This window comes from Marmota monax, unplaced genomic scaffold (assembly GCF_021218885.2).
Source record: "Marmota monax isolate L192 unplaced genomic scaffold, Marmota_monax_Labrador192_F-V1.1 WCK01_AAM20220418_F8-fsc00104, whole genome shotgun sequence".
Classification (NCBI taxonomy): Eukaryota; Metazoa; Chordata; class Mammalia; order Rodentia; family Sciuridae; genus Marmota; species Marmota monax.
In genome coordinates, this window is record NW_026693836.1 from 4,479,952 (window position 1) to 4,505,446 (window position 25,495).

The window sequence follows — 25,495 nt, forward strand, 5'->3', positions numbered from 1 at the left end:
AGCCCTACTGCAGGGAAAAGAGGCTTGAAAAACAACTTTGATTGGCACTTGGCCTGACCCACAGAGGAAGAAAAACAGTTTTTGGACAAAGAGCGCAAATATTTGAGCTTGCTTACTTATGTGCTTTCTTGCTTTCTTTCTTTCATATATAAAGAACAATCCCAAAGCGACTGTATATAGAGAAATTGTGTGCGTGTGTGTGTGTGTGTGTGTGTGTGGCAGGGGGGAAGGGTACCATATTCATTTTAGCTCTCAGACCCGGTGCATTTGCACAGCTCAGCAATTTTAATTCATTTGTACTGGACAAACAGAAACATCTCATCTAAGGTTTCCACTTAATGCAATGCAAAAAATAAGAGTTTGGAGAAGAATAAACTGATTATAATATTACTCGTGGAGGCAGTTAAAATCTAATTTTAAAACTCTTTTCATCTCCTTCTTCCATCTTATCCTCCCCATCCCCCACGGAGTGATTAAGCCAAGTAAGCTAAACAATACTGGAGTAAACTTTCTATCAGTCCCTATGGGAAGCATTAAGCTGATGGTGCGTCTGATTTTTCTGGATCAACACGGGGTGGGGGTGCTAAGGAGGGAGACAACCCATGTCCACCTCAGTCTTCTCCTGTAACCCCACCAGAGGAACTGTAAGGTCGAACAGCATTTCCCATGGGCATAAAGTTCAAGATGCCTTAATAGTTCCTTCGTGACTGAAGTATAGACACAGGACTACCATCAAAAGAATGTGAAAAGGGGGAGTCCGGCACGGCGCGCAAAGCAAAGGCAACAGAATAAACAAAAACAGCACCCATCAGAGTTAGCCACAGCAGAGAGGGAGCCAGGGTTCCTCAAGACCAGACCAGGCTGCTCTGATTTCATCCCAACCTCCATCTACGGCTAAACTGCACAGGGAGGAGGCTCCAACCAGTCCCTCCCTCAGTCTGACCGAGGAGCAGACCGGGGATAGCCAGGTATGGAGGCGAGCTGAAAACAGACCACAGGCATCCCCCCACCCCCAAATCCCAACCCCTCGGGACTAGCTTCTGTCCCGGTGGAGATAAAAAGCAGCAAACGCCCGAACCCTCCACCCTCAACTCAAGCCCCCTGTTTCTGTCTCCGTGCATGAACCAAGCCAGGGATCTTTTTGAGCCTCGCAGGGACGATGCCAGCGATCCCTTCGAGCCTCGCCCCGAGCAGCCCGACCCCGGCCGGCAGGCGCCCATCTCCGGCCGGACCTCAGGCTAAGCCCGTACCTTCCGCAGCACTTTCCGGCAGTTGGTACAGAGCAGGTAGTTGGCGGCGGCCGACGGACTGCTGCCGCCTCGGTTCATGGTGGCTGCGGGCGCCGAGGGTGAAGGCTAGGGCGGGCGGCGGGTCGGGCCGGGCTGTCACTGCCGCCAGTCGCGCAGATGCAGGGCCGGACCGTCCCCCGGCCGAGCTTCAGCCTCAGCTTCCTCCGCGCGGGATGTCGAGATGGAAGGCAGCGGCCCGAAAGCCAAGCCGGGGTGCGCGAGGCGACCACCGGCGACGGCTGTCGGAGCGACGGCGGAGACGGCGGCGGCTGCTCCTCACCGGCCCGTTGTTCCTCCCGCCCCCATCCTCAGACCCCCGCCCCCGCCAGCCTAGGACGAGCAGCCGCCACCACAGCCGCCGCCGCCGCCGCAGCGCCTCAGTGCGGGCCCCGCCCCCGCCGTCCCACCACCTTCACCACCTCCACACTCCGGTACCGCCCCCTCCCGCTAATCGGACAGCTCTAGTCACGCCCCCGGAGAGCTTGGCCGCAGCCAATGAGCTTCTAGGGCTCGGCTGAGAGCCTCACCGGCCAATCGCAGAGGCCGAAAATGCCTTGAATCTCCGGGCAAGTTAAGTTTATCTCCGAGGCTCAGAACCGAAGGGAGATGGCGGGTTAGGTAGTGGGGTGGGAGGGAATACAATGTGCACGGCTCCGCCAATAAGAAAAAGAGGGTGTGTTATATGCAAATAACACTGGCAGATCAGCTCCACCCCCTAGTCAAGCCACGCCCCTCTCCTAGGTCCCTACAGAAATGGTGAGGAAAGTGAGATAAATAGCTGGAAGCTAGAGCTCGCTAGAGGGTCTACGATTGAGCTAAACATTTTCTGATTTCTGGAGAAAGGGGTGGTGTGGGGGTGAGAGAAGGGTAGATATTAAAACGTTCCTTCCTTCGGGGCAGTGGTGGGCTTTCCCTCAGCCAAAAATCTAAGCTTAGCTCTAAAGGAGGCTGCAGTCTTGATGCACTTTGCATCCAGAGATCTCAAAGAACTTTATGCGTCATTTATTGTGAGACTTGTGTAAAAGACTAATTAGTTACCTGAGGCTTGAGAATGGGATGGGGGTAGATGTCTGAGGCATATTTATACAATAATCCAGTTGGTGGGGGAGGGGGGAGACATCTCTGGTTTAGCAGTTTCCGCTTCTTCTCTGAAGCACCTTCTCACAGTACTCTTAGCAGTGAAAACACGAAATGGCCAAAGAGAGGTTTTGCTTCTTACTCCAAAGTCCATTCTTAAGCAGCTGGTCAGATACATGCAGAGCACAGAGCCCTGCTTGGGAAGGTAGCTTCGGAGAACAAATTGCCACCTAAAACGATTGGGCAGGACCAGCTTCTCCCAAAGCTAAAAATGGTGAGTCAGGGGTTTTACGTCCACTCTGAGGCAAGAAGGCAGATGTAACAGCTGAAAGCTCTGGCTGACAAGGTGCGGAGGGACAAACAAATGCGGGTGCCAGGTATACCGAGGGGGCCAGCAACGCGCGTGCGGGCAGAATGCGTATTGCGGATGATAGACGCCCGAAACCTGCTCCCCAGTGAGAACAAAGGCAGGAGCTGAGCAAGAACCTGATTGGTGCCGGGTGCTCACCGGTGACCGCCGGGCCCCGGAGATAACTCGGATTGCCGGCTGGCGCAGAGCTCGGTGCTCTTTGGAGCCGCAGCTCCCCACGCGGCCTTGGCAGTGATCACACAGGAGTGTGCGTTATGACATCACCTGTTTTCGCTTTTTAGAACCTGATCAGTATTCTTGGCTTCTCCTCTTTTAAAGGTCTCTAGTGTACCAGGATTTGTGCAGGCCTGCAGTTCGTAGAATGAATCTGTTGGAGATGATTTAAAAGAACCGTTCCACTGGTTTGCATTTCTTTTTATTTTTAATTTTAAAAAACTATCGTGGCTTCCTTAGGGATTCGGTGTGTTGTGATGCAAAATCAGGAAGGTACACTTGGAGGAGCTAGCAAGTTTAGCATATCAAAGCTATTAGACCAAATTGCGTGTTTATAACTGCCAATCCCCTCATTTCTCAACAGCTGTCTCCACTCTCCCTTTTAGAGACTAACACGTTAAACCAAGTCTACACAAGGAACAAAGGAAATGAAAATCTGCTGGTGTCAGGTTTATATAGATTAAATTAGACTGGAAAATCCCCAAACGGTCTAAGTTTTGTGGTTGGGTAAATGTCTCGATCCATTTAGTTAGTGATTGCTGAAGGTTGCTTGATGATTGTGTAGACCTACATAACCTAGAATAGCAATGGTGTGGGAAAGGTGCTTAACATTCAGTTAGAAGAAGAAACTGTAAAAGCAAGAAAATTTATCGGAGGGAGAAATTACCACATGCCCTTCAGTGCAGAGAACCAAGAAATCCAGGCAAAAAGTCAGCAAGGCACAGTTTTTCCAAGAACTAAAACACATATGTGTCCTCATTTAGTGGTAAATTTCTTGGGCTATATTCCTGGCTTGTTCTGTCTTTTAAAGCATATTTTATATGAGTACATTTTAGAAGGAAGGAGAGTTGATGGATGAAGTGAATTTTTGTACACAGTTTGAATTTTCTCAAATAGTGTTTTAACTTCAAATTATTTTCTAATATGTTCTTTTTATAAGTTTTTTTCGCCTAACAGCTCAAACCCTTTGCAAAGAGGTCTTTTAAGTTCTACAATAACTAAATTCCCAATAAATGATAGGCAAGAGGGCCAGTCCTGCACAATTATGCCCTCTAACAAAGATGACCAAAAGGGAAGTTTTAGGGCCTGAATATCTTCAGTGATACCTGGTCAGATACCTGAGGGGTTCTGTCCACTACAACGCTCCTCCAAACTTTAATAACATCTTTTTAGTGCTCTTCATTTGGCTATTAATCAGGTAGTGCGTCAGGACAGTTCTTAATTTCCATCCTTTCAATTCTCAGTGCTGGTAACTCATTCTCAGTACACAGCAGCTACCCTTTCCGGTCTTCACACCCTCAATTCTCACTGCCATCATATTTGTTCCCTCTCCTGGGAGAATCCAGCGTCTGGACACTTCCTCACCTGGTCTTCTTTCAGGTCCTGGCCAGCATGGATACAATCATGAGAATGTGACTTAGTAAATGATTTGCCCCAAGTCAAGATCATTGATAAGAGGAAAAGAATTGAAAGTAAATTCCTTTGATTTCACACAAAACAAAGAGAAACTCCTCCCATTTCATTTTCTGGTATGTCTAAAACAAGGAAGAACTTTAGAAAAATAGGATATGGGTGAAAATTATAAACAAGGTTGAGAGCTTTTTGTTTTTATTACAATTAGGATGACACTTCATGAAACATTTTACATCATTTTGAAATCTATTTCATATTCATTTTTGCTTGCTTTGAAATATTATTTCAAACTGTGATTTTTTTTTTAATGAGGAATACATAAAATTGCTTGATGATTGTATAGACCTATGGCTTGGACATACCATAAGTTTGTTTAACCATTACTCATTGATGAACATGGGGATTTTTTCTGACTATAATAATGCTGTGATACCCTTCCTCATATATAAATTTCTGGCAGCATCTCTGATTCCTAGACTTGCAATTTCTGAGTAAAAAGGTATGAATATATTTTAAGGCTCTTGGGTGACTTGCTAAAAATATTTTGTGAAATGGTTTGAAAAAGAACATAGGAAAAAGCAATCATTTGAAAACACAAATTTTATCTGTCATTCTCCTGCATAAGGTCATTAATATTCCACCTACCTCTGCCTCTAATGCCTTTCCCCTCCTTCTGCTTGGTAATTGATTTTCTTTTGCTGTTCAATGATTTCATGATAGAGTCAAGCATCAGTCCAAGTATCCATGGAGAGCCATGCTTCTTCTTTACCAACAAACTCACTACCGAAACGATTGGTGTAAACTGTTTTCTCTTTAGGCTTTGAACCCCTGGAGGGCAAGGAAGGAGTCACATTTAGTTTGTATGCTTGGCTTCTAGCTCAGCCTGCAGCTAAGTCCTTAAAAAATGGATAAAATCATGAATTAGCGCTCTTACTTTTCTAAATAAACCATACATTCTTTCAGGGTCTCTCTAATAACAGATATTGAATCTTATAAAATGATTCTGATAAACATTTATGAATAGAATTGTTTATAAAAACTACTTCTGTGAAGCAGAAAGATTGAGTTAATGTCTTTGTCACTGATGCTCTTTGTTACATTAAATATTGGTGATTATGGCTTGTGGCTTACTATCTCTTTTTTAAAATGAAGTTCTTAGCACAAATTAGGGATATAGGGAGGACTGAGGGAAAATTTTTATGTTCAGCTCTTTTGAAAGAAGATATCCAGTCAATCATATACTGTGACTAAGGATTTGAATTGTTTACTTTCTAGACACTCTCATTCTATTGACCTAAAAACTGGGACCCCCCTATATTTCCTAAGAATTTAATGGAGAAAATCAATTACTAAAGATACTTTTAAAATTTCATTTCTTGGGACAATAGGTTATTTTCCTAGCATTTTGCTTTTTTAAATTTGTTTTTCTTTTTCTGGGGAAACCCAATACATTCAGGAAAAAGTGCTATACTGTTTACAAATTTGCAAATACTGTAATTTATTTCTTGCCCAAAGGAATTTGCACTTCACACATTTGTAAATTGATTCCTACCTTAGAGCTGTTAATTAGGTTCTTGCTATTTTTCCTTATGGCCCAAGACCAATACTACTCCAAAGGGGGAAAGAAGAGGATCAGCTCCAAAAAGGCCACTGGTTTATTTAGTTCCCATTCCCATTCCACCCCTCAATCATCCACCTCCACCACATAAATTATTCTAACCAAAGTACATTTTTCAAAAAACAAATATTTCACTAAGATCCAAATTCTTTTCAGCCTTTTTAACCTGCCATCTCAGATTTTTCTGACTTCACCCATTATAAGACAGGCTACAAATAAAAGTCCTACAGATGTGAAGTTTGTTTGTTTGTTTGTTTGTTTGGCCTGCAGTGTCAGCTGGTTTAGTGCTTTTTAAAAATGAACTGCTTTAATATGGAGATTCCTTGGAAATCTGGGAATGGAACCACCATTTGACCCAAGCTATCCCTCTCCTCAGTCTATACCCAAAGGACTTAAAAACAGCATACTACAGGGACACAGCCACATCAATGTTTATAGCAGCACAATTCACAATAGCTAAACTGTGGAGCCAACCTAGATGCCCTTCAGTGGATGAATGAATAAAAAAAAAAATGTGGCATATATACACAATGGAATTTTACTCAGCAATAAAAGAGAATAAAATTATGGCATTTGCAGGTAAATGGATGGCATTGGAGAAGATAATGCTAAGTGAAGCCAGCCAATTCCAAAAAAACAAATGCTGAATGTTTCCTCTGATATAAGGAGGCTGACTCATAGTAGGGTAGGGAGGGGGAGCATGGGAGGAATAGATGAATTCTAGGTAGAGCAGAGGGGTGGGAGGGAAAGGGAGGCAGGGGGTTAGCAAGGATGGTGGAATGTGATGAACATCATTATTCAAAGTACATGTATGAAGACACGAATTGGTGTCAACATACTTTAAATACAACCAGAGATATGAAAAATTGTGCTGTATATGTGAAATAAGAATTGTAATGCATTCTGCTGTCATTTATTTTTTTAAAAAATCAATTTAAAAAGCAAATAAAATAAAATAAAAATGAACTGCTTTAAAATATTTACAATTTAGGAGATATGCTTATACCAAAAATCTAGATTTTTTTTTAAATTGTCAGATCTAGTCACCCTGGGTTCATATTCCCACCTGGCAACCCTTTGTTGCTCTCAGTATCTGCTATTCGGTTTGGATGTGCACTTTCTACTTTACTATTATCCCTGACACACCCTGGCATTACATTCTTGCTATTTTATTTGTATTATTTTCCCTAACCTTAGTATGGATTTGAGTTTGCTACTTCTATAAACTTTCCCCAGTATCTAAATTACATATCTGTTCATATTTATTCATAATTTTATCATAGAACATAAATTAAAAATGAATTTGTCGTCTCTTGACCATTGCAAAAGTTGAAGAAAGGGGTCAAGTGAAAGGAACATCATGGTGTATGATGATGGCAGGTGCCCTGATTTTAGGTATACACAGTATGTATATCAGAATTGCCAGGACAGGGCCTACTATTCTTTATGCTGCTATCCCCATTCCTGATCCTAACCCTGTCCACATGCCCATTCCAATTGTTGCTTTAAAAGAAAGAACCATAGGGAATGGATGTGGCAATAGTGGAAGGTCAAGGAAACCATGGCAGGTGCATTGAGGATATTTTTTTTTTGATGGGCAGTATCACATAGAAGCTAAGAGCCCAGACTTTGGGGTCAGAGATGAATCAAATACTTACTTTGCCCCTTACTTACTTAAAATGACTAAATATCTCTATACTTAAATTTCTTCAACTGCAAGATAAGAGTCATGCTACATATCTCAAAGGGTGATTGTAAAGACAGAATAATATAATGAATTGTAATGCTTGGCAAAGTGACTGTAACACTGTAAGCACTCAATAAATGTTTGCTGCAAGCTGCCACAAAACAAAGAATGTCATGCTTTCCCCACACTGTGTGAACTCAGTCTGTATGCTTCACCATTTAAAAAAAAATATTTTTTAGTTGGAGGTGGACACAATACCTTTATTTATTTTTAAATGGTTCTGAGGATCAAAGGACCCAGTGCCTCACATGTACTAGACAAGTGCTCTATCACTAAGCCATAACTCTAGCCTTGCTTCACCTTTTTGTTTCAACTTTCATTATCTGAAAAATGAGGATAATATGATTAGCTTAGTCATGAAATTGTTTTGAAGATTGAGTTCTATGTAAGCACTTTAAAACAACCACTAGCATATAAGAAATGCTATAAGTCCTATTATTATAAACTGTCATCAGGAGATTTTTTTACTTGCCTTTTTTTTCATTAAAGGTCTTTGACTTTCATGATACTTATTCTCAAAAGTAAAACAATATAGGGTAATAACAGCAATGGAGAGGAAGTCAGAAAGCCTGGAGTTTGTACAGTGCTGCTATGAACTATATGATACTGGCCTTCAGTTTTCTTGAAATGTGAAGAGAAATCTTCTAAAGATGAAGGGATAATTAAGTTGGATCAGGGACAAATCCAGGTTCTGTGGGGACTTACATACTATGGGATCTTCTTTGAGAAAAGAATTTAATATTGTAGATGTAAAATTAATTATGAAAGTAAATATTTATTTTAAATCAGTAACAAAATCATAGTTAAAAAGCTGAAAATACCATACAAATCACAAAATTGGATTAATAAGAAAATGTTATTAACTGCCTGGCACAACCCTAAATTACTTACTTTACTACATCTTTGGAGCTGAATAGTCTGATTTCCTTTTCATATGATAATAATTTTTTGCTATATTATCTTTTTTAGAGAGAATGGAAAGATATCCAGTCTTTCCCACTAGCAAATACTCTCAGTACTGTGTGTCCTGGGACACATATTTATCACGAAATGTGAATAATCCTGCACTTGTGACATGATGCTTGGCCTAGTGCATAGTGGAAATATTACTTGAACCCATTCTTCCATAGGGACTAACTAGAAATAACCATCATACTCTGAAATGACTGCGATCCACATAAATATCGCTCACTCTAACAAGATAAACTTATGCTCATCTCAACCTCCCCTTAACCAGATCAAAAATATGACTACAGCTTCTCCAGTGCCTCCAGCATGAGGAAAAAGATGAAAATCAGAATACAAAGAAGCTGTGGTCTTTACCAACATATCATTTTTACCTACAAAAAGTTCTCAAATTATCTTTAAATTATAAACATACAACATACAACAATGGTAAAAGAGTTTACTTTTTAAAATTTGACCTTGTGAATACATTGCTTGGACCTCTCCCAGGGCCATGAAAGGAGTCCATGGTAGTGATGAACCCTAACGTTGAAACTTCACTGAATTCATGATTAAACCAGATCTGAGTTAAGATTTTTAAAGAGCTCCTTGGACTTTTCAAAATATAATTTTGAACTATAATTCTGTGAATTTGTTTTGTCTTAGTATTTCCATGAGAAGCTAGTGTAAACAGAAGAAATGGGAGAATTTCTTCAAGTAGGCAGAGAGAAAGGAAAAAGGAGTCTATTCTCCAGACTCCCTACAAGTGTGTTGGTTTTCCTTTGTTTGCTGAGGGATTTTCCCTCTTTACCTCCTTGATGTTCTACATTTACTGTCCCAAGTTTTCAATGTCTTTTGAGACAGAAATATTTTGTATGTCTCACAGAAAGATAACCATGAAATACACAGTCTAGGTTTTAGAAAAGGAGAACTGTAGAATAAAATGGAAAAATCCACATGAGAATAAGGAAGCTTGGAGTAAAGGCTAGTTAACGGGAGTATGGAGGGATTATAATTTGTTGAATTAGAAGTCTTATTCTGTTGTAAGGTATTTGCAGGGAACCAACACATAGGACTGAAGAGGGATTGGAGGGAACCCCTAGAGGGGAATAGTCTGAATGTCACCTTTCAGATCCTACAAATGTGGCTATGGCACATCCAGACTTTGAGCATCTTCAGCAGTGAGTCTTATTCATCTGAGTTTTTCCACTACTTGGAATCTGAGAGGTGTTCAAAAGGCTCATTGGATGAAATGATTGAACGTACTAGAGTTTGTTAACTAGAAATCAATTGAACATATCATTTTTACCTACAAAAAGTTCTCAAATTATCTTTAAATTATAAACATACTTTCATGAAAAGGTAAAATTGAACTTCTTAGCAAGAAGAAAATCTCTGTAATACCAAATGATAACAACAAAGATAACACTTCAAAGATAAAATTTTGGCTTCAGTTGATATATTCCTGTATCACCTGAAAGCTTGGAATCAACAGCAATGTGAGATTCTAGAAGGCTGCCAGGTTGGAAGAGTATACCTTGAGATATATGCTGTCAAGATACTCCTTAATTCACTCATTATAAGACAAGCTTCTAATCTCATAGTGAGTCTTTGCATTGGTATAAAGGATAAATAGAATATGGAGAATAGAGAAAAAAAGAGATTATTAGCAAAGAACTCAGAAAGATCTTTTGAACATGTTTGTCTATAACTGGATGCCTTCCAGTGGTAGTGTTGGCGATATGGGGCCGAATTCTTGCTGTGTTTCAGTACAATTTACAGTGTCAACAGGAAGATAGGATTAGCCCCTATAAACACTGGAGAACAATACAGAACAGCATATGATGCAATCACCTCTTAATTCCATGTTAATTACTCAACTCATTATTGCATTAATGCATTTGTTCATTCAGCATATGTTTATGTAGTGCTTACCATGTGCCAGACACTTGGCTAATCAGAGTGGTGAGCATGAGAGTCAGAATCTAAAACTGCCAAGAAAATGGGCTCTAAACAAGTAATGCCCCTATGTAATGATTGTTATAGTAGAGAAAACACAGGCAGGCAATACCCAGCAAGGAACTCTAACCAGGTCTAGGCTTCCCAGACAAAGTGAAATGTATACCCAACTAGTATGCATACCCTCCCTAGTTTTCAACAGTAACTCTCAGGTATTACATCTAAGAGGACTCCTCTCCTCTTGCAATTCTCACCTTAATGCTTCAATTTCCCCTTTTATTATAGTTCACGCTCCATTTTCAAAACTCCTATAAATCTTGGCTACAGTATGAGATCCCTCATTGTTTTTCCTAAGAGCACTACCCCTAATAAAACTTCACTAGAATGTTAACTTCCTTTTCCTGATTAAAGAATTAATATTCTTTATTAATTTTAGCTTTATTGTCTCACATTTAGTATTTTACACTTAACCTACCACTCTTCTGAGTTCCTTTTGTGTATTGCAAGTTATATGTATGCACTCAAAACTATAAAGTTCTTGAAAATAGAACCCTTATAACTCTAATCTGTGTTCTCTAATCCCTGTAATACCCATGGTGTTGATAATCATCATATATAGAGTAATAGAAGCAGCCACTTCCATTTACTGAGTATTTACTACATGTCAATCATGCAGTAGCCTACATACATTATCTTGCCTACTATTTATAAAACCTTTATCAAGTGGTTATATAATCTGCATTTTTCATGATTCAAAGGGATGAAAGTTTGTCAAAGTCACACAGTTTTTCAAAGCAGAGCTGTGATTTGAACCCAGATTTTCTTCATATAATGTGCATTTACAGTGTTATATGATTCCACCTTGGCGTTATTCAGTCATTATTATAATATTCTTTGAATAAATTCTCTGTGTTAGGTTGCTGAACTGTCAGGTTAATTGACTCAGAGCTCCCATATATTCACCCAATATAGTTTGGTCACCTCTGTGAATTGGATTTCTATTGAAATGAATTCTATGGGATCAAGTAAAGAAGTATTCATTATCCCTATTTTAATATGTTATTTCCCACTAGTATGTTACTCTAACATAAAGCAAATAGGTGATCTTTACATAAGGAAAAGTATGTTCATTGGCACTCTAAGTTAAAATTCCAAATGTTTGAGATAAAAGCCTGAAGACTTTTAGGCACTTGACTACTCATGGAGATAAAGTTGATAAAGTTGTGGGAAAGGTGCTTTTGTTATTTTCACATGCTATATCAAGGCAAATCCAGATCTATTGCAACTAACTCAATTTGCTAATAAACTTGTTCCCACATAATCTGCCAGCACATTTGAAATGTTTATGTCAACTTCACACCATCTCTATCCTTCTCTAAGGAAGTCTTTAAGCTGGTGGCCTCATTCTGCACATACTCAATATCATCCTCTATAAAATGTGGTTGCACCTTGTCTAAGATGAGCAAACCAAGGGGTAGATATTTGACCTGCAGAACCATTCTTTGGCCTGGCCATTCTTTGTATGGAATAGTTTAAAATGATAGTCTGAACCAATCAGATCCCTTTCTTGGAAAATCAACACTGATAAACTAAATACTAAGCCAGTTGACAGCAAAGTCAGATTGTCACAGGATGTTATAACCATACGTGAACTAAACCTATGCAGAAACAGATCAGAGAGTAAAGAGCTGGCAGGGGAAGAAGGGTGAGGCAAGGCATAGAAAGATGGCAAAGACATGAAGACTCCAGTACTTAGAATTGCCTTACATTTTGGTGTGTTCCACTTCTAGTCCCTGTGTATCCTTGTAATAATTCCCTTCACCCAACCTAATCTCCTCCCACTGCTAATTTTTGAAGTAACTAAATGTACCTGGGACCCTTTCAACCAAAAGAAACTGGCCAAAACAGTCTTCCTTCTTTTTCATTATTGGGCACTTATAAATATGAAATATTACTCTTAGTTCTCATTAGTAAATGGATGTGAAAGTAAGACACTCTGAAAGAAAGAACTAGAACTCACTGGGCCAGAAAGCCCCATGTAAGTTTTTGCACAGAAAATATTCTTACAGCCTATGTTTCATGAAGAAAATCTGCTCTGCTGAAACCTCAAATTATAGAACCTCTTTTTGTTATTCATTAGAGAAGAGTGATCTGTAATCTTTTACTTAAATTGCTTCTCCTCTTCAGAGTTTATACGAAAGTAATTCTAATATGTGTATGCTATCAATTGCCTCAAAAGAAAACTTGGAAAGGTAAAAGTGTTCTCCCTTCCCACTCATTATCCTTCATTCAGACTTAATACCTGCAGGCCCAGTTTAATAATTTTCTAGAATTTATGAACCAAAAAGATTTAAAAAAAAAAAAAAGTGAAAGCAAAATTTTCCAAGAATTAAGTAGTCAAGAAAAAAAGATAAAGTGAATGAGGACAGTTTTCTGTCAGGAGATAGGTTAAAGATCACTGTGATGTCTCTGTGGGGTACCAAGGGGATCTATCAGGTATATACTAGGAAGTCATTTTGTTTTGGAAATACAAACATGTGTAAACATTTTCCTTTGACCCAATTTTCCAGATGAGGAATGTGCCTTAACAGCTAACTGATATGTTTCTATAGAACTAATCACTAGCTTTAGAGGAGCGAGTCTTAGCCAATCTTAGTAGATCTGGAATTTTCTTGGTTTCCATTCCTGTATACCATATTCCTGGTCTCTGCTGGAGCCACACTCTTAATCACTCTGTCTCTCTCTTGTTTATACTAGGCTCACTTTCATAGTTAACTCTTGCAACCCTTGAACCCATTTGCTATCTCCTAGGTGAAATTGTTCTTATGATTTGCTAAGCCCGTGGAAGATAAAGGAGGTACTTGTCTTGCCCCATGAGCTCATCTTTGCAGGAATGGTGAAGAAAAGCAAAAGGCCTCCCTGGGCAATACTAGAAGGGCTGTGATTGTGCTGGCCTTGATGTTGAGAAAATGGGCTGCTCTTTCTGTATATACAAGACTTGTCACTTTGTACTTTGTTTCTTTGTGAAGATATGAACATCTAGAGATTAAGGTCTATGGGGAGCTAGAATGTCTAGGAATGGAAGCAGATGGAAACAGTTTCATATTATACACATAAATTTAACTGTGACCTGAGATGGATTGTCCAGTACTTCTATAAAGGCAAAATTGAATTTTTTTGTGGCTGTTTTCTGCCGTCATATTGTATAATCTAGTCACTATTCAAAAACTCTTCAAACTTCAGTTTTTAGTACTTATTTCATAGAATTTTGTGAGGATTAAATGCAAAGAACAAGTAAAGGGCTTAGAACAGTGTCTCTCCTATTATGAGTGTTAGCTACATTTATTATTTTAAAAATTCATATAATAATAATGTATCTTCTTCAGTAGTGATTGAAACTTACTTAAATTTTAATGTCCCTGATTTTAGGTTCCCTGATACGTTTACCAAGGGTAGGTTGTTTTGATTTAAAAGTCCTCAAGTGCTTGATAACATGCAGGGTTTATCATTAAACATTTTTATTGCATGTGTATTTGCAAAGTTCATTTTGGTCTTCTATTAGTCTACCCAATCACCTTCTAAGAGAAAACTTAGTGTCAGAATACTGTTGAATAATGATGAGGCTAAGGATGTGGAAAATTAAATGACAAGAATGCATCTTCCATTCAGACCTCTCAAGGAAGATGTCTAGAGTTTGGGTTTGCATGTGTCTACAGATAAGTGTATGTGAGCATCCAGTGTGAGTATATAACATTTATGAGTCCTGTTATCAACATTTTTTTCCTAAGTTAAAATAGGAATCATTCTTTAAGCTTTTGGATAAAGAATTTCAGTTTACCAGGTAATGGAAAGGAAATGTTATTACCACTTAAGGGCTGGAACTCTGAGGTAGAGTGTTTTGGAATAATTCAAGATTGCTTACTAGTCACAGCTAATGATTCCAGTTTTACTCTGCAGGAGGCAACTACCATTTGCAATGTGAACAACATCAAAAGGATAGTATGGGGGCTGGGGCTGGGGCTTAGTGAGGCACTGAGGCACATGTGAGACACTGCACTGGGTTCAATCCTCAGCACCACATAAAAATAAAATCAAGGTATTGTGTCCACCTACAACTAAAATACCCCTTATTACTCTGGAAAGAGCCTAACCATATTATAAATAGGCCTGGCTTTTTTAAAGATAGGGCTGGGCTGAGAGGGTTCTCTGGTTGGTATAAGCAGTAGGTATGGAAAGCCTACACCATCTGCCATGGGTTCTGCCTTCTTCTGTTTATAGAAGTTTATTTGTGAGTCTGTATTGGTCATCAGGCAAATGCCTTATTTGTTTCCTGATTGTTTATAAAACCAAGAAGCCAGGCGACAGGATATTTATACTGTTGTTTATCAAAGCATTCACTGTGAGAAGAGACAAGCAATTCATCTGCCAAAAATATTGTGGTCTTTGAATTATGAGGGCACATGTGTAGGGTCACTGCATTACTAGGTCGTAAATAAATGATTTTGCTCTCTTAAACTAATGATGCACCTCATTTAGGTTGACTTCTCTGTCCTCAGACTTATAAGCACAATTTCTGCCTTTCACTTACAGCTTTTTAGCCCATCAAGCAGTTGCTTCTCCACATCCTTATTCAGAACTTCAACATCATTTGCGCCCCTTCTAGAGTGAGATCGGGTGAATTCCAGAGCTAATCAGACTGTGTCATCCCTGCTTCTGGGTTTCCATGAGCAGTTTCAACAATGTTTCGTGATTACAAGACCTTTTAATGTCTCCCCCATTTCACCCTATCACTTATCTGATCTACTTCTAATTTTTCATGTTCCAGGCTTATATTCCTTTTATTAATCTGCTTCTTTCTTCATCATCTGCCCTACCTCTGCCACTTTGTAACTGCAGCAAACTACTAAACTCCAGAACTTGGGCTCTGTTGTTCAAATTCTCAAAAGTCATCCAAATTATTCTGGTAGCAAAGTAGAAGAGCTTAAAAATATTTTTAAGCTTAGAAAGACTCACCTAAACATGGCCTGCTTGCTACCTGTAGTCACACTCCTGTCTCGGGGGAAGTTATGGGTGGGATTTTACCTGAACATTCTTTGGACATTCTGTGTTTGGTGCTGCCCACATTGAATTAGCTATTTTTAAAACAAGTGTCCTTGAGGGGTAGTAATGGAAATACTTGGAGTTTACCTCTAGCTTTGTCCAGGAACAAAATCTCAACCCCAGCCACATTCTTTAGAAAGAAAAGACCATTTTCACTGTTAGACTGTAAGCTCCCTGGGGGGACATATCTCTAGGATCTGTTCATTCGTGTATACCAAATGCCATGGAATGGAGCCTTTTCCATTGTATGTATTCAGTACCTCTTTGTTCGTTTGAATTTCTATCTGATGAAGGTATTAGTCTAGTATTGCATTGCAATAAGGCTCTTTTCCATTAAATTGAGGACTATATTCTCTCTTTTTCCCAGTGTCAAATAGATATGACTGAGTAAACTTTAATATAGCAATTAAAATACACAGGAGAAAAAGATCATTTTATCCATCAAAGTGCTTTGCATATACATAGATTTCTGAGGATTATAAACATATCTCAGAGACCAGGATTAGTGGCAATGTAGAAATATGCCAAAATTTAAGAGATATCTCAAACATGAAGGATAGTGGATAAAGAGAAAATTTATGTTTTAAAAAGTTATAGAAATACAAAATTGATGAGTTCCCTGTATATCTGCACATCAAGTATTTTCCGAGGATCTTATTACGTTACTCCTAAACAATTTTTTAAATGAAATAAAGGATTTAGTTTGGTATCTTACTAGATCCTTCACAAATTTAAAAATTATGGTATTATGATTATAGATGATTGAAAATTATAGAAATAAAACTGAAGACTTCATTCTCTTTTTGGAATGGGATTACTGTGGAACAGAGTCTTGACCTAAAGTTGATGGTTTTACTACCTTGTATATTTGAGTTTCCTAAATCTGTGCATAAACATTTTGTATATGTGCATTTTTTTTCCATGAGGAACAAGGATCCATAGTTTTAATCAAATTCCCAAGGTAGTTAGAGACCCCAAAACTTTATAAAACTATGGGATTATAGTATTTTGTCTTTCTACAAGATGTAGCAGAACTCTTGTGTGTCAGTTTTATGCTAAACATGTATATGCATTAACTATTTCACCCTAACTTCATAATATTATAAGTAAGGAAGATTTCCAAAGTTGTACAGTTGATAAGAGATAGAGCTGGAATACCAGCCCAGGCAGAACCAAAAGACCCTGCTTTTATTCATTACATAGGACTACCTTTTGGGTAGAGAGAACATATGTCAAAAACCAGAGCCTTCTCAGTCTAAGCTATCATTTCCCCTTAAATCATCCTTTATATGGTAACTGCTTCCTAAGCTTCCTAAAGATTTAGCACACTCAAGCAGCCCTCCTCAAAGTAACTAGCCTTCTAAGGCACAGAAGCCACTCTCTCCAGACTGCTCACCTCAGTTTTTTTCCATTGTACAGCTAGGCTGCAGTAAGCAACATTTTATCTTAACTGTCTATTCTAGACTCAAGTCTGCCCACATGGCACAAATGAACAACCCATACATTTGGAGAGTCTCCAAAAAATCCATCCCAAGCACTGAATGATCCTGGCTCAGTTCCAAAATTTTACTAACCTTCCACAAATTGTGATTCCAGACACGTTTATACCTTGGCCCCCAGGATAATGGAAGCCACAAAAGAGGCAGAAATTAAAATGTCAGTCCAGCTGGGCCCACAATGTGGGCCAGCAATTACAATGGAACCCATTGCCTCTTAGGTCACCTGAGGGTAGCACATCTGTGCTTTCTGCAAAAGGAGTAACAAAGTTATCCACAGCAATTTTCTAGATTTAAAAAAAAAAACTCTGTAAATACAGTGCACTATTTATCAACAACAACCAAGACTTTAAAAAGCAATAGGAACACATTTTAAAAAAAAATCAGGTGAAAAGCAGAAATCAGAATTGTGGTAAGCCAGGTTTCCACCATTATTTAGGAGCAAAATAAACTGAATATATGGCCAAGTCTGGAGAGGGAAGTAAGAGAAAGCATTTATGTTCTAAGAAAAGAATGATAATCACCTTCTCATTTAGCTCAAATTCTGGGAGAAGGAGTAGCAAGTCCTGTCACTGCAGACAAAAAAAAAAGAAAAGAAAAAGAAAAACATATGCATATATATCTGCAGCAAAGATAATACCTGAGAGATCATAACTTTGTGGGAATGTGAAAAAAAATTGAAGCAGCAACCCAAGAAAAATAAGTGAAACAGAGGACCCAAGTCAGAACCATGAGTAACAAAAGGGATGGAATAGCATGGGAATCATGACACTGCTAATCTCCTCACTTTCTCCCCTTTTTTAGCACTGGGGTACTGGGGATTAAACTCAGGGGCACTCAACCACTGAGCCACATCCCCAGCCCTATTTTTTTTTTAAAAGAGAGAGAGAGAGAGGAGAGAGAGAGAGAGAGAGAGAGAGAGAGAGAGAGAGAGAGAGAGAGAGAATTTTAATATTTATTTTTTAGTTTTTGGCAGACACAACATCTTTGTTTGTACGTGGTGCTGAGGATCGAACCCGGGCCGCACACACACCAGGCAAGCGCGCTACCTCTTGAGCCACATCCCCAGCCCAAGCCACATCCCCAGCCCCCCAGCCCTATTTTGTATTTTATTTAGAGACAGGGACCCACTGAGTTGCTTAACACCTTGCTGTTGCTGAGGCTGGTTTTGAACTAACAAGTCTCCCATGCCAGTGGGATTACAGGCCTGCACCAGTACACCCTGCTCCCTTTCTCCTATTTTATTCCTTACAGCTCCAGCCATTGATGAGTGTCACTCATTTGACCTGAATCATTGGTTATGTTTTTTGTGCCTCTGCAGGTCCTGATTTCAGTGTGAGTATTGTAATGTCATATTTATCTCTTTGTTAGGTTTGAAATTGAGACTCCAAGCAAGCAGATTCTTTTCTTCTGGTATGTATGCCAGTGGGGGAAATGGATGGTACTCCAGCAAAAATAACCTTCCTCCCAATCTGCTTTATAACTCGAAGAGACACCTAGTCAAGTAAATGAAGAAAACTGATATTTAATCATAAAGGAGCTTAATTAAACTGTTTCATTTTATCCTTTTATATCTCCATACAATAAAATGGATATAGTTTTCTTCATTATAGTATTTGTCACCTGCTTTGTGATTGTTTTTTTTACTTGGCTTCCTTCTGCATAAGATTATGGGCTTTGCAAGGAGAGTTTTCTTCATTGTTCTATCCTTAATTGAATAATTTTTAAGAATAAATTAATAAATAAAGTCAGCATCAAAAAGTCTTCTAGTCTGTGTGATAGGAATAGTGAATTATTATCAGGTTAGTAAAATGTGGGTTGTGTTTCTTGGGAGTATATAATAAACAGTAGTTGTAAGCTGAATTTACATTATATGTAAATGCAATGTTGAATCTTTGTTGTAAGTTTTGGAATAAGAACAATTGTTTAGGTCTGTGGTGAATAACTATTATTTTTGTCATCCAGCTATCATTTTTCATTTGGGTAACTCTTGGCAGTTGGGGTCTGGGAAACTGCTCTCTCTCAACCAGGCCCTTGTCTTCTTGCAGTAGGAGCCTCCTTCCCCAGGTATGGTGGGTCCAACGTTGGTATGTGATACTCTGTTCCCTCAGGAAACTGCCTTTCTCAGGACCACAAAGGTTTATTTAGCCACAGTCCCAGCTGGTCCTATCAGAGCACTTCTGGAACAGGAGGCTGTTTTGTCTTTACTCTGGGAAGAAATGAATTAGATCTGTGAGATCCCTCCATGGGCAGCCACACAGATGGGAACTGGGGATAGAAAGGGAAAGGGGAGGGTTATTTTGATACCTTTAGGAGCCAATAAGTCACCAACATCTTAGTTTTTTCTCTCATTTGCCACAAAATTTTTACTATCTAGTTCCGAGATGGCATTGTTAGTTTTTTATATTCTTAAAAGAAAAGGATCATTTTAGAAGGCTCTAAGAGAAAGTAAAATTTGGTAAGTTCTTGGTCTTGTTAGGAAATTCGTTATTTTATTGGACTGAAATCTTCTGCCCTAGATATAGTATTCTAGTTTCTGGAACTACAGATAATTCACATGCATGTAATCTCTCTTCAACCTGACAGCTCCATATGGAGAGAGCAATTATGACTCATTTGTTCATTCTTTCATTCAATAAATATTTATTGAGTACTTACTATGTGCATGCACATCTTTCATTCAGGTTATATATTTAGACTGTCTTTGAACTGTTTTTCATATCACAGGGATTCTAGGCCAATATTGCTGTTTGTTCTTTAGAACTTCCCTGTGTCAAGTCATCTAATATTGCTATTCCTTCTTTAGATTCCACTGTGTCAAATCATCCCCTTGAAAATATGGTATCTGGAGCAGAATATGATGGCCTTGTCTCATTTATGTTGCAATATTTTAAGTGCCAACCAAGTGCTAGGCCCAAAGGAAACAACAATGAACTAGACACAGCGTTGTGCTCAGAGGACTCCCTGACCAGAGGGAAGCTGCTGTGTGAATAAACTAGGACAGCACAGGGGGCTATAGCAAAATGCAGAAAAGGGAACTGACAGTCTGTCTATAGAGCGGAATCCCTAAAGTGCTTTTGATGCTGAGAAGGTGAGCTAGGAGAGGAGGGTAGACCTTTGACAGGTGGCTGGGGTTGGGAGAGGTTATTCTAGGGAGAGTTGGAGGCCTGAGCAAAGCAAAATGGAATAAAGATGGAATAGAATAGCTTAGTGAGTACAAGGTCCTACAAACGCTTTGGCAGGAGAGGGGGATGTGGGAGGGAGATATAAAAGAGGTGAGACTAGAAAAGTCATCAGGGATATAAGCTCATGATAGAGCCTTGAATGCCTCACTAAGGAGATGGTTTTTTTTTTTCCATGAAGTGACATGGAGTCTCTGAAGGTTTTGAAGAAAGGAGATGACATGATTACATTTCCATTTTAGAAAGACATTTTGAAGATGTATGATCTGGGGGATGGACCTCTAGAAAACCACGTCAGGAAAACAAGCTGGGGGACTAGATTGGGTGGGAGGTGAGGAAGAAGATGGGTTAAAGCCAGTGAGGATATGCAGGCAGGCTGTGCTGCAGACCTTTGCTGCTCAAAGTGGGTGAGAGGACAGGGGGCATCAGCAGTCCCTGTAAGCTTGTAAAAAAAAAAAAAATGCAGGATTTAAGGCTTTACACTAGGCCTACCCAATCAGAATCTGCAGGTTAACAAGATCCCTAGGTCTTTCACAAGCACATTAAAGTTGGAGGGACACTGACATAGCTCCTCAGCATACAGTGATGAAGACACGAGACAGCTTAGGTCCCTGCCCTTGTGGGGTCACACCCCAGCAGGGAGATAGATTTAAAACAATAATTCCACAGCTGACATTGAATGATGGCTGTGATTAGTGCCAGAAAGGTGAAACATAGGGAACTGGGCAAGCATCCAATTGAGGGACCCACCCTGGGTCTGTGGGTTCAGGGAAGGTTTCCCTGAGGTAAGTTTAAACTGACAAGCAGCAGTGAACCAGATAAAGCAAGTATTGAGTATGGGATGTGGGGTGTGTGTGTGTGTGTGTGTGTGTGTAAGTGTAAGAATCTTCCATGCAAATACCAGTGTCTTAGGGTTAACAGAAAGAGCCAGAAGAAGCAGTATGTGAGCTGAGGAGTATATGGAGTGGGGCGAGAGGTCAGGCAGGGGATCAGGTCCAGCCTTCCTATCATGCAAAAGAGATTTGATTTTATCTTCAGAAGGAAATGGGAGGAGAAAGCCCAGAGCAGTATCGGGAAGCCCACACAGAAGAGAACTGACATAGCCTTCTCTGAGGGTTCTGAGCACAGCCCCTTCATTATGGAGACTATTGCTTTAGGTGTTTTAGTTTTGACTTTTAGTTTTCACACAGTTTAAGAATGACTTGTTGAACATGGTCTCTGTACTAGGCCTTCTGTGAACAAGGGGGAGATATTAAAATATGTGAGATGCAATCCCCACCTTTAAAGATATTCCAGTTTAGTAAAGACATTCTGCTCCATTAAAGAAACTCATACATAATAAAACCAGGAGAACTTCCAATTAGTTAATCATCGACTATGTCTACTCACCCAGACTGCTTCAGAGACAGTTTTCCCACCTCCTGTTCTGATATACAGTGTTTGATTTTTTTAAATTTTTAAAAGTTGTCAATGGACCTTTATTTTATTTATTGATACATGGTGCTGAGAATCAAACCCAGTGCCTCACACATGCTAGGCAAGCACTCTACCACTGAGCCACAGACCCAGCCCTTGATTTTTTTTAGTACAAAATTTTACATTTTTCTTGGTTTCAACTATCCTCCCAAACTGCCCTATCTTTTTAAATCTTGCTTCAGTCATCAGTTTATTAGCTCTCTCTTTCAACTCTCACCTATATGTAGATCTGATGAGCATGTCTTCTTTTTGTTAGTTTAAGGCCCTACTTAAAAAAAATGTTGACAGTTCTCAGGGGCCCCTTAATCCCCTTAGCTTGGCAGTAGTAGAAATTCCCTTCCAGGGAATGATTAGTCAATATTGGTTAGTGCCATATGGCATTTTTTTTTTCTGAAACATGGTTCCCTATCTTGTTGATAGAGATAAATGCCCTATTTATGGGTACCCACCACACCTGTGAATACCTACTTACTTCACAGTACTTGTGACATTACATTTTAATTTTTCTATATTGCTATTGGTAAGGGAGTGCTCTTTTACTTATTTGTGTATTGCCAACACTGAGCACAGTACATTTCATATGATGGGCATTCAATAAGCATTTGTTCAGTAACTTAACCTGCATAACTTTTATAGACGTGAAGAAATTGTGTAAAACAGACAATTTGATATAATTTGAGGACTGAAATATAAAATTTATCCCTGCACATGGTTCCCAGGTCTGTGGACAGTTCAGCTCTATGTAAGTGAGAAATTGGGGCTCAAGTTGATTTCTCAGATTGGCTCCACAGTATTATATACTTTGCTTTCTGGAGTATTTCTGACATTTTGTAGAAATTTTAGCCTCTTTGGTTTATCCCAGAGGTTCTACAAGTAATGCAGTGAAATCAAGAGTAAAGAGATGTGTAACTGCTCATATACATGACTGATCCCCAATTTCATGGAGAGGAAGTGTCAAAAGGGCCTGGATTTTGCTAGTAGAACTCTGGTTAACAGGTATACAGAACATAATAATATGGGTAAACTGTCAAAATAATAAATATCCTCCGTTTTTGTGTTAATCATCTTAAGGTGTTTGTAGATTTTCTTTTTGTCCTGGCAAGTCTCACTGTTCTCTTGATTAATTAAATTATGGATATCACAGACACTTATTTTTAAAATTTACTTTCATTAATTCCTCACTGCCTTGATTTTATTTTTTCCTCTTACTATATCTGGTTTGGCAAAAAATACTTGATAATATCAGTTGGGACTTTTCTGCATTCTACATCCCATTCCTGTATTATGGATTTCATAGGCATGGGCCAATTCAATCCTCGTCAGTGAGAGACAGGAGTACTATTCTTCTTAGTTTATAAAAAATGAAATGGACAGGGGGCGGTTAAATCAGTCATATAATTGTTTCCATCCCTCTTGCCAGTATGGTGGCATGTTGCAGAGCTGAGGTTTGAATGATACCTGATTCTAGAGCCTGAACTCAGCATACACAAGTCTGCAGAGGGCCAAAGACATAGGATGCCACGTTGAAAGTACCTTTAGAGATTATCTAGCTCAGAACATGATGCATGCTTGTGGATTTGATTGGCTCTGTCACTTTCTGGGCAAAGTGAAACCCCCATTGGAGACCAAAAGGCATGTAGAAGAGAGGGTTAGAAGAAGGCGTGGGTTAAATCTAATCCCAGACTCCCAGGAGAGGGTTTGCATTTCTGGAGCTTTGGAATTGTATGGATATTCTGCAAAATTTCTTTCTTTTCTTTTTTTTTTTCTTTTTCACCTTTTAAAAATAAACTTTTATTCTACAAACTTTTTAAACCTACATTGATTGATATGTTTTCTCATCAATAAAATACTGAATAAGTAAGATTGCCATCTCATTTTAGCTTTAACTGCCACCAGTTAGCTATGTGACCATAAGGTTTTTTGTTTTGTTTAACATTTACTGAGTGCTCTGTGCCTTTTTTAGAGAAATACATTTCAGGCAAGAAAGGCAACAAGAGTACACATGTGCTGTTCCACTGAGCAGAGGGGACAGTGGGATATGGGGACTGCCCAGGTTCACTCTGGAGAGTCAATGAGACAAAAATTCTATGTTTTGATATGGGAAAACTGCTTGTTACTTTAACACAGAAAGAAAAACAAAAAGCTGTAAATTTCTATTTTCATAGGCAGTGAAAATGTGAAGATCTGAGCCATATGAAATGAAGCCAGTTTTCAGTGAGTGCATTTTGCTGAAACTAAGAGTGACCTGTGTGTGTCCATGACTTCTAGAAGTTGATAACTGAGTAGTCCTTTGTCACACAAAGGAAGCAAGAGACCTGAGGATCAGGGGGACACATGACTCACAACACCCTCCAAGGCAAAAAGGACAAGTATTAGGAAGGTGAGAGAAGCATGCAAGGTGTATGCATCAGCTATGCCCATGGTGAAGCTCAAGCCAGAATGCTATGAATTGAGGCCACAAGCACAAAGGTCAAGGTAGAAAATAAAAACCTCCACCTCCATTTGTAAGTAATGTGTGTCCCTCGCTCTCTCATTCCTTTCCTCAATTTAGCTTCATAAGCCTTTGTTGAAGGATTTTCTGTCTCATTTAAAAATAAAGGTGGGTGAGAGAGTGTTGTTTTCAGATGAGCAGGCCAGATGCGACAGCCTCCGTGGAGTAAATACATATTCTGATTTCTTTGTTTGTTTGTTTGTTCTGCTTATATAAAAATAACTTATGGAAGCTGAAATACTGCAAGTGTGTATTAAAAGCTGAAGAGACAAGGGTTTGGAGCAATGAATGAGATGAAAGAGAAAGCTGCTTCAGGCAAGATGAAAGCCAAGCAAAGGGCCGTTAATCATCCCAGCTGGAGATAAACAAGAGAAAAACAGTGTCTCCTCAGAGGCGAGGAGGAGCCCCACTATCCACCGTGGAAATGTCTCTGACATCGAAGTTACTGAGCTGGTTACTAAGCTTTCTATTTCTGCTCTGTCAAAGTCATCCCATTAAAACTTAAAATAAGCCTGCAACTGGATAATCTTACCCTTATAGAAGCCTTATGTAATATATGCAAATGTGTATTTGAATTATTAGGCTTTTATTTTTTTTTTTCCTCAAAGCTGCACTTAAGTAAAAGTGTGTTAAAGCCTAGAGATTTCTAAAACAAATGTGTATTTAGGTGCATCTCTAAAGAAAACCTGAAGAACAAGGTTATCTTGAGAAAAACTAAGAGGTATAGAAGAAAAGGCCCTGTATGGAGGACTAGAATTGCTGGGTCCTGGTGCTGGTTTTTCTGCTTTAGATTGGCTCTTGCAAATCATTTAGCTCCCAGGACTGAAAGATGCTTTTCAAGTAGAAAGAGTTCAGAAACTAGGGACAAGAAGCCTGAGTTTGAGTCCCATTTATGACCTAGGTAGCTAGCAAAGAATTTAATATTTGGGGTCTTGTGTGTGTATGTGTGTGTGTGTGTGTGTGTGTGTGTGGTGCTGGGGATTGAACTCATGGCCTTGTACATTTGAGGCAAGCACTCTGAGCTAAATCCAACTGAGCTAAATTCCCAACCCTGGAGTCTTGTTTTCTTATCTATAAAATGGGAGAGGTAATAGTACCTAATAATACCTAATTGTTAGG

At 39.3% G+C, this 25,495-nt stretch overlaps 1 protein-coding gene and 1 long non-coding RNA gene across 2 annotated transcripts in view; one reads left to right on the forward strand and one right to left on the reverse strand.

Annotated features, from left to right (window-relative positions):
- The window catches only part of Sesn3 (sestrin 3), a 65,974-nt gene extending 64,380 nt beyond the window's left edge, over positions 1-1,594 (reverse strand). Inside the window, exon 1 of the mRNA XM_046462346.2 lies at positions 1,251-1,594. Coding sequence (XP_046318302.1) covers positions 1,251-1,328 — 78 coding nt within the window. The 5' untranslated portion in view covers positions 1,329-1,594. The remainder of the gene's footprint in view (positions 1-1,250) is intronic.
- A 608-nt stretch (positions 1,595-2,202) lies between these two features.
- Positions 2,203-24,894, forward strand: LOC124105229 (uncharacterized). The gene is made up of 3 exons (XR_006855669.2): positions 2,203-2,640; positions 18,599-18,640; positions 24,051-24,894. It is a non-coding gene; the product is annotated as an uncharacterized LOC124105229 (long non-coding RNA).
- Positions 24,895-25,495: the final 601 nt, after the last annotated feature.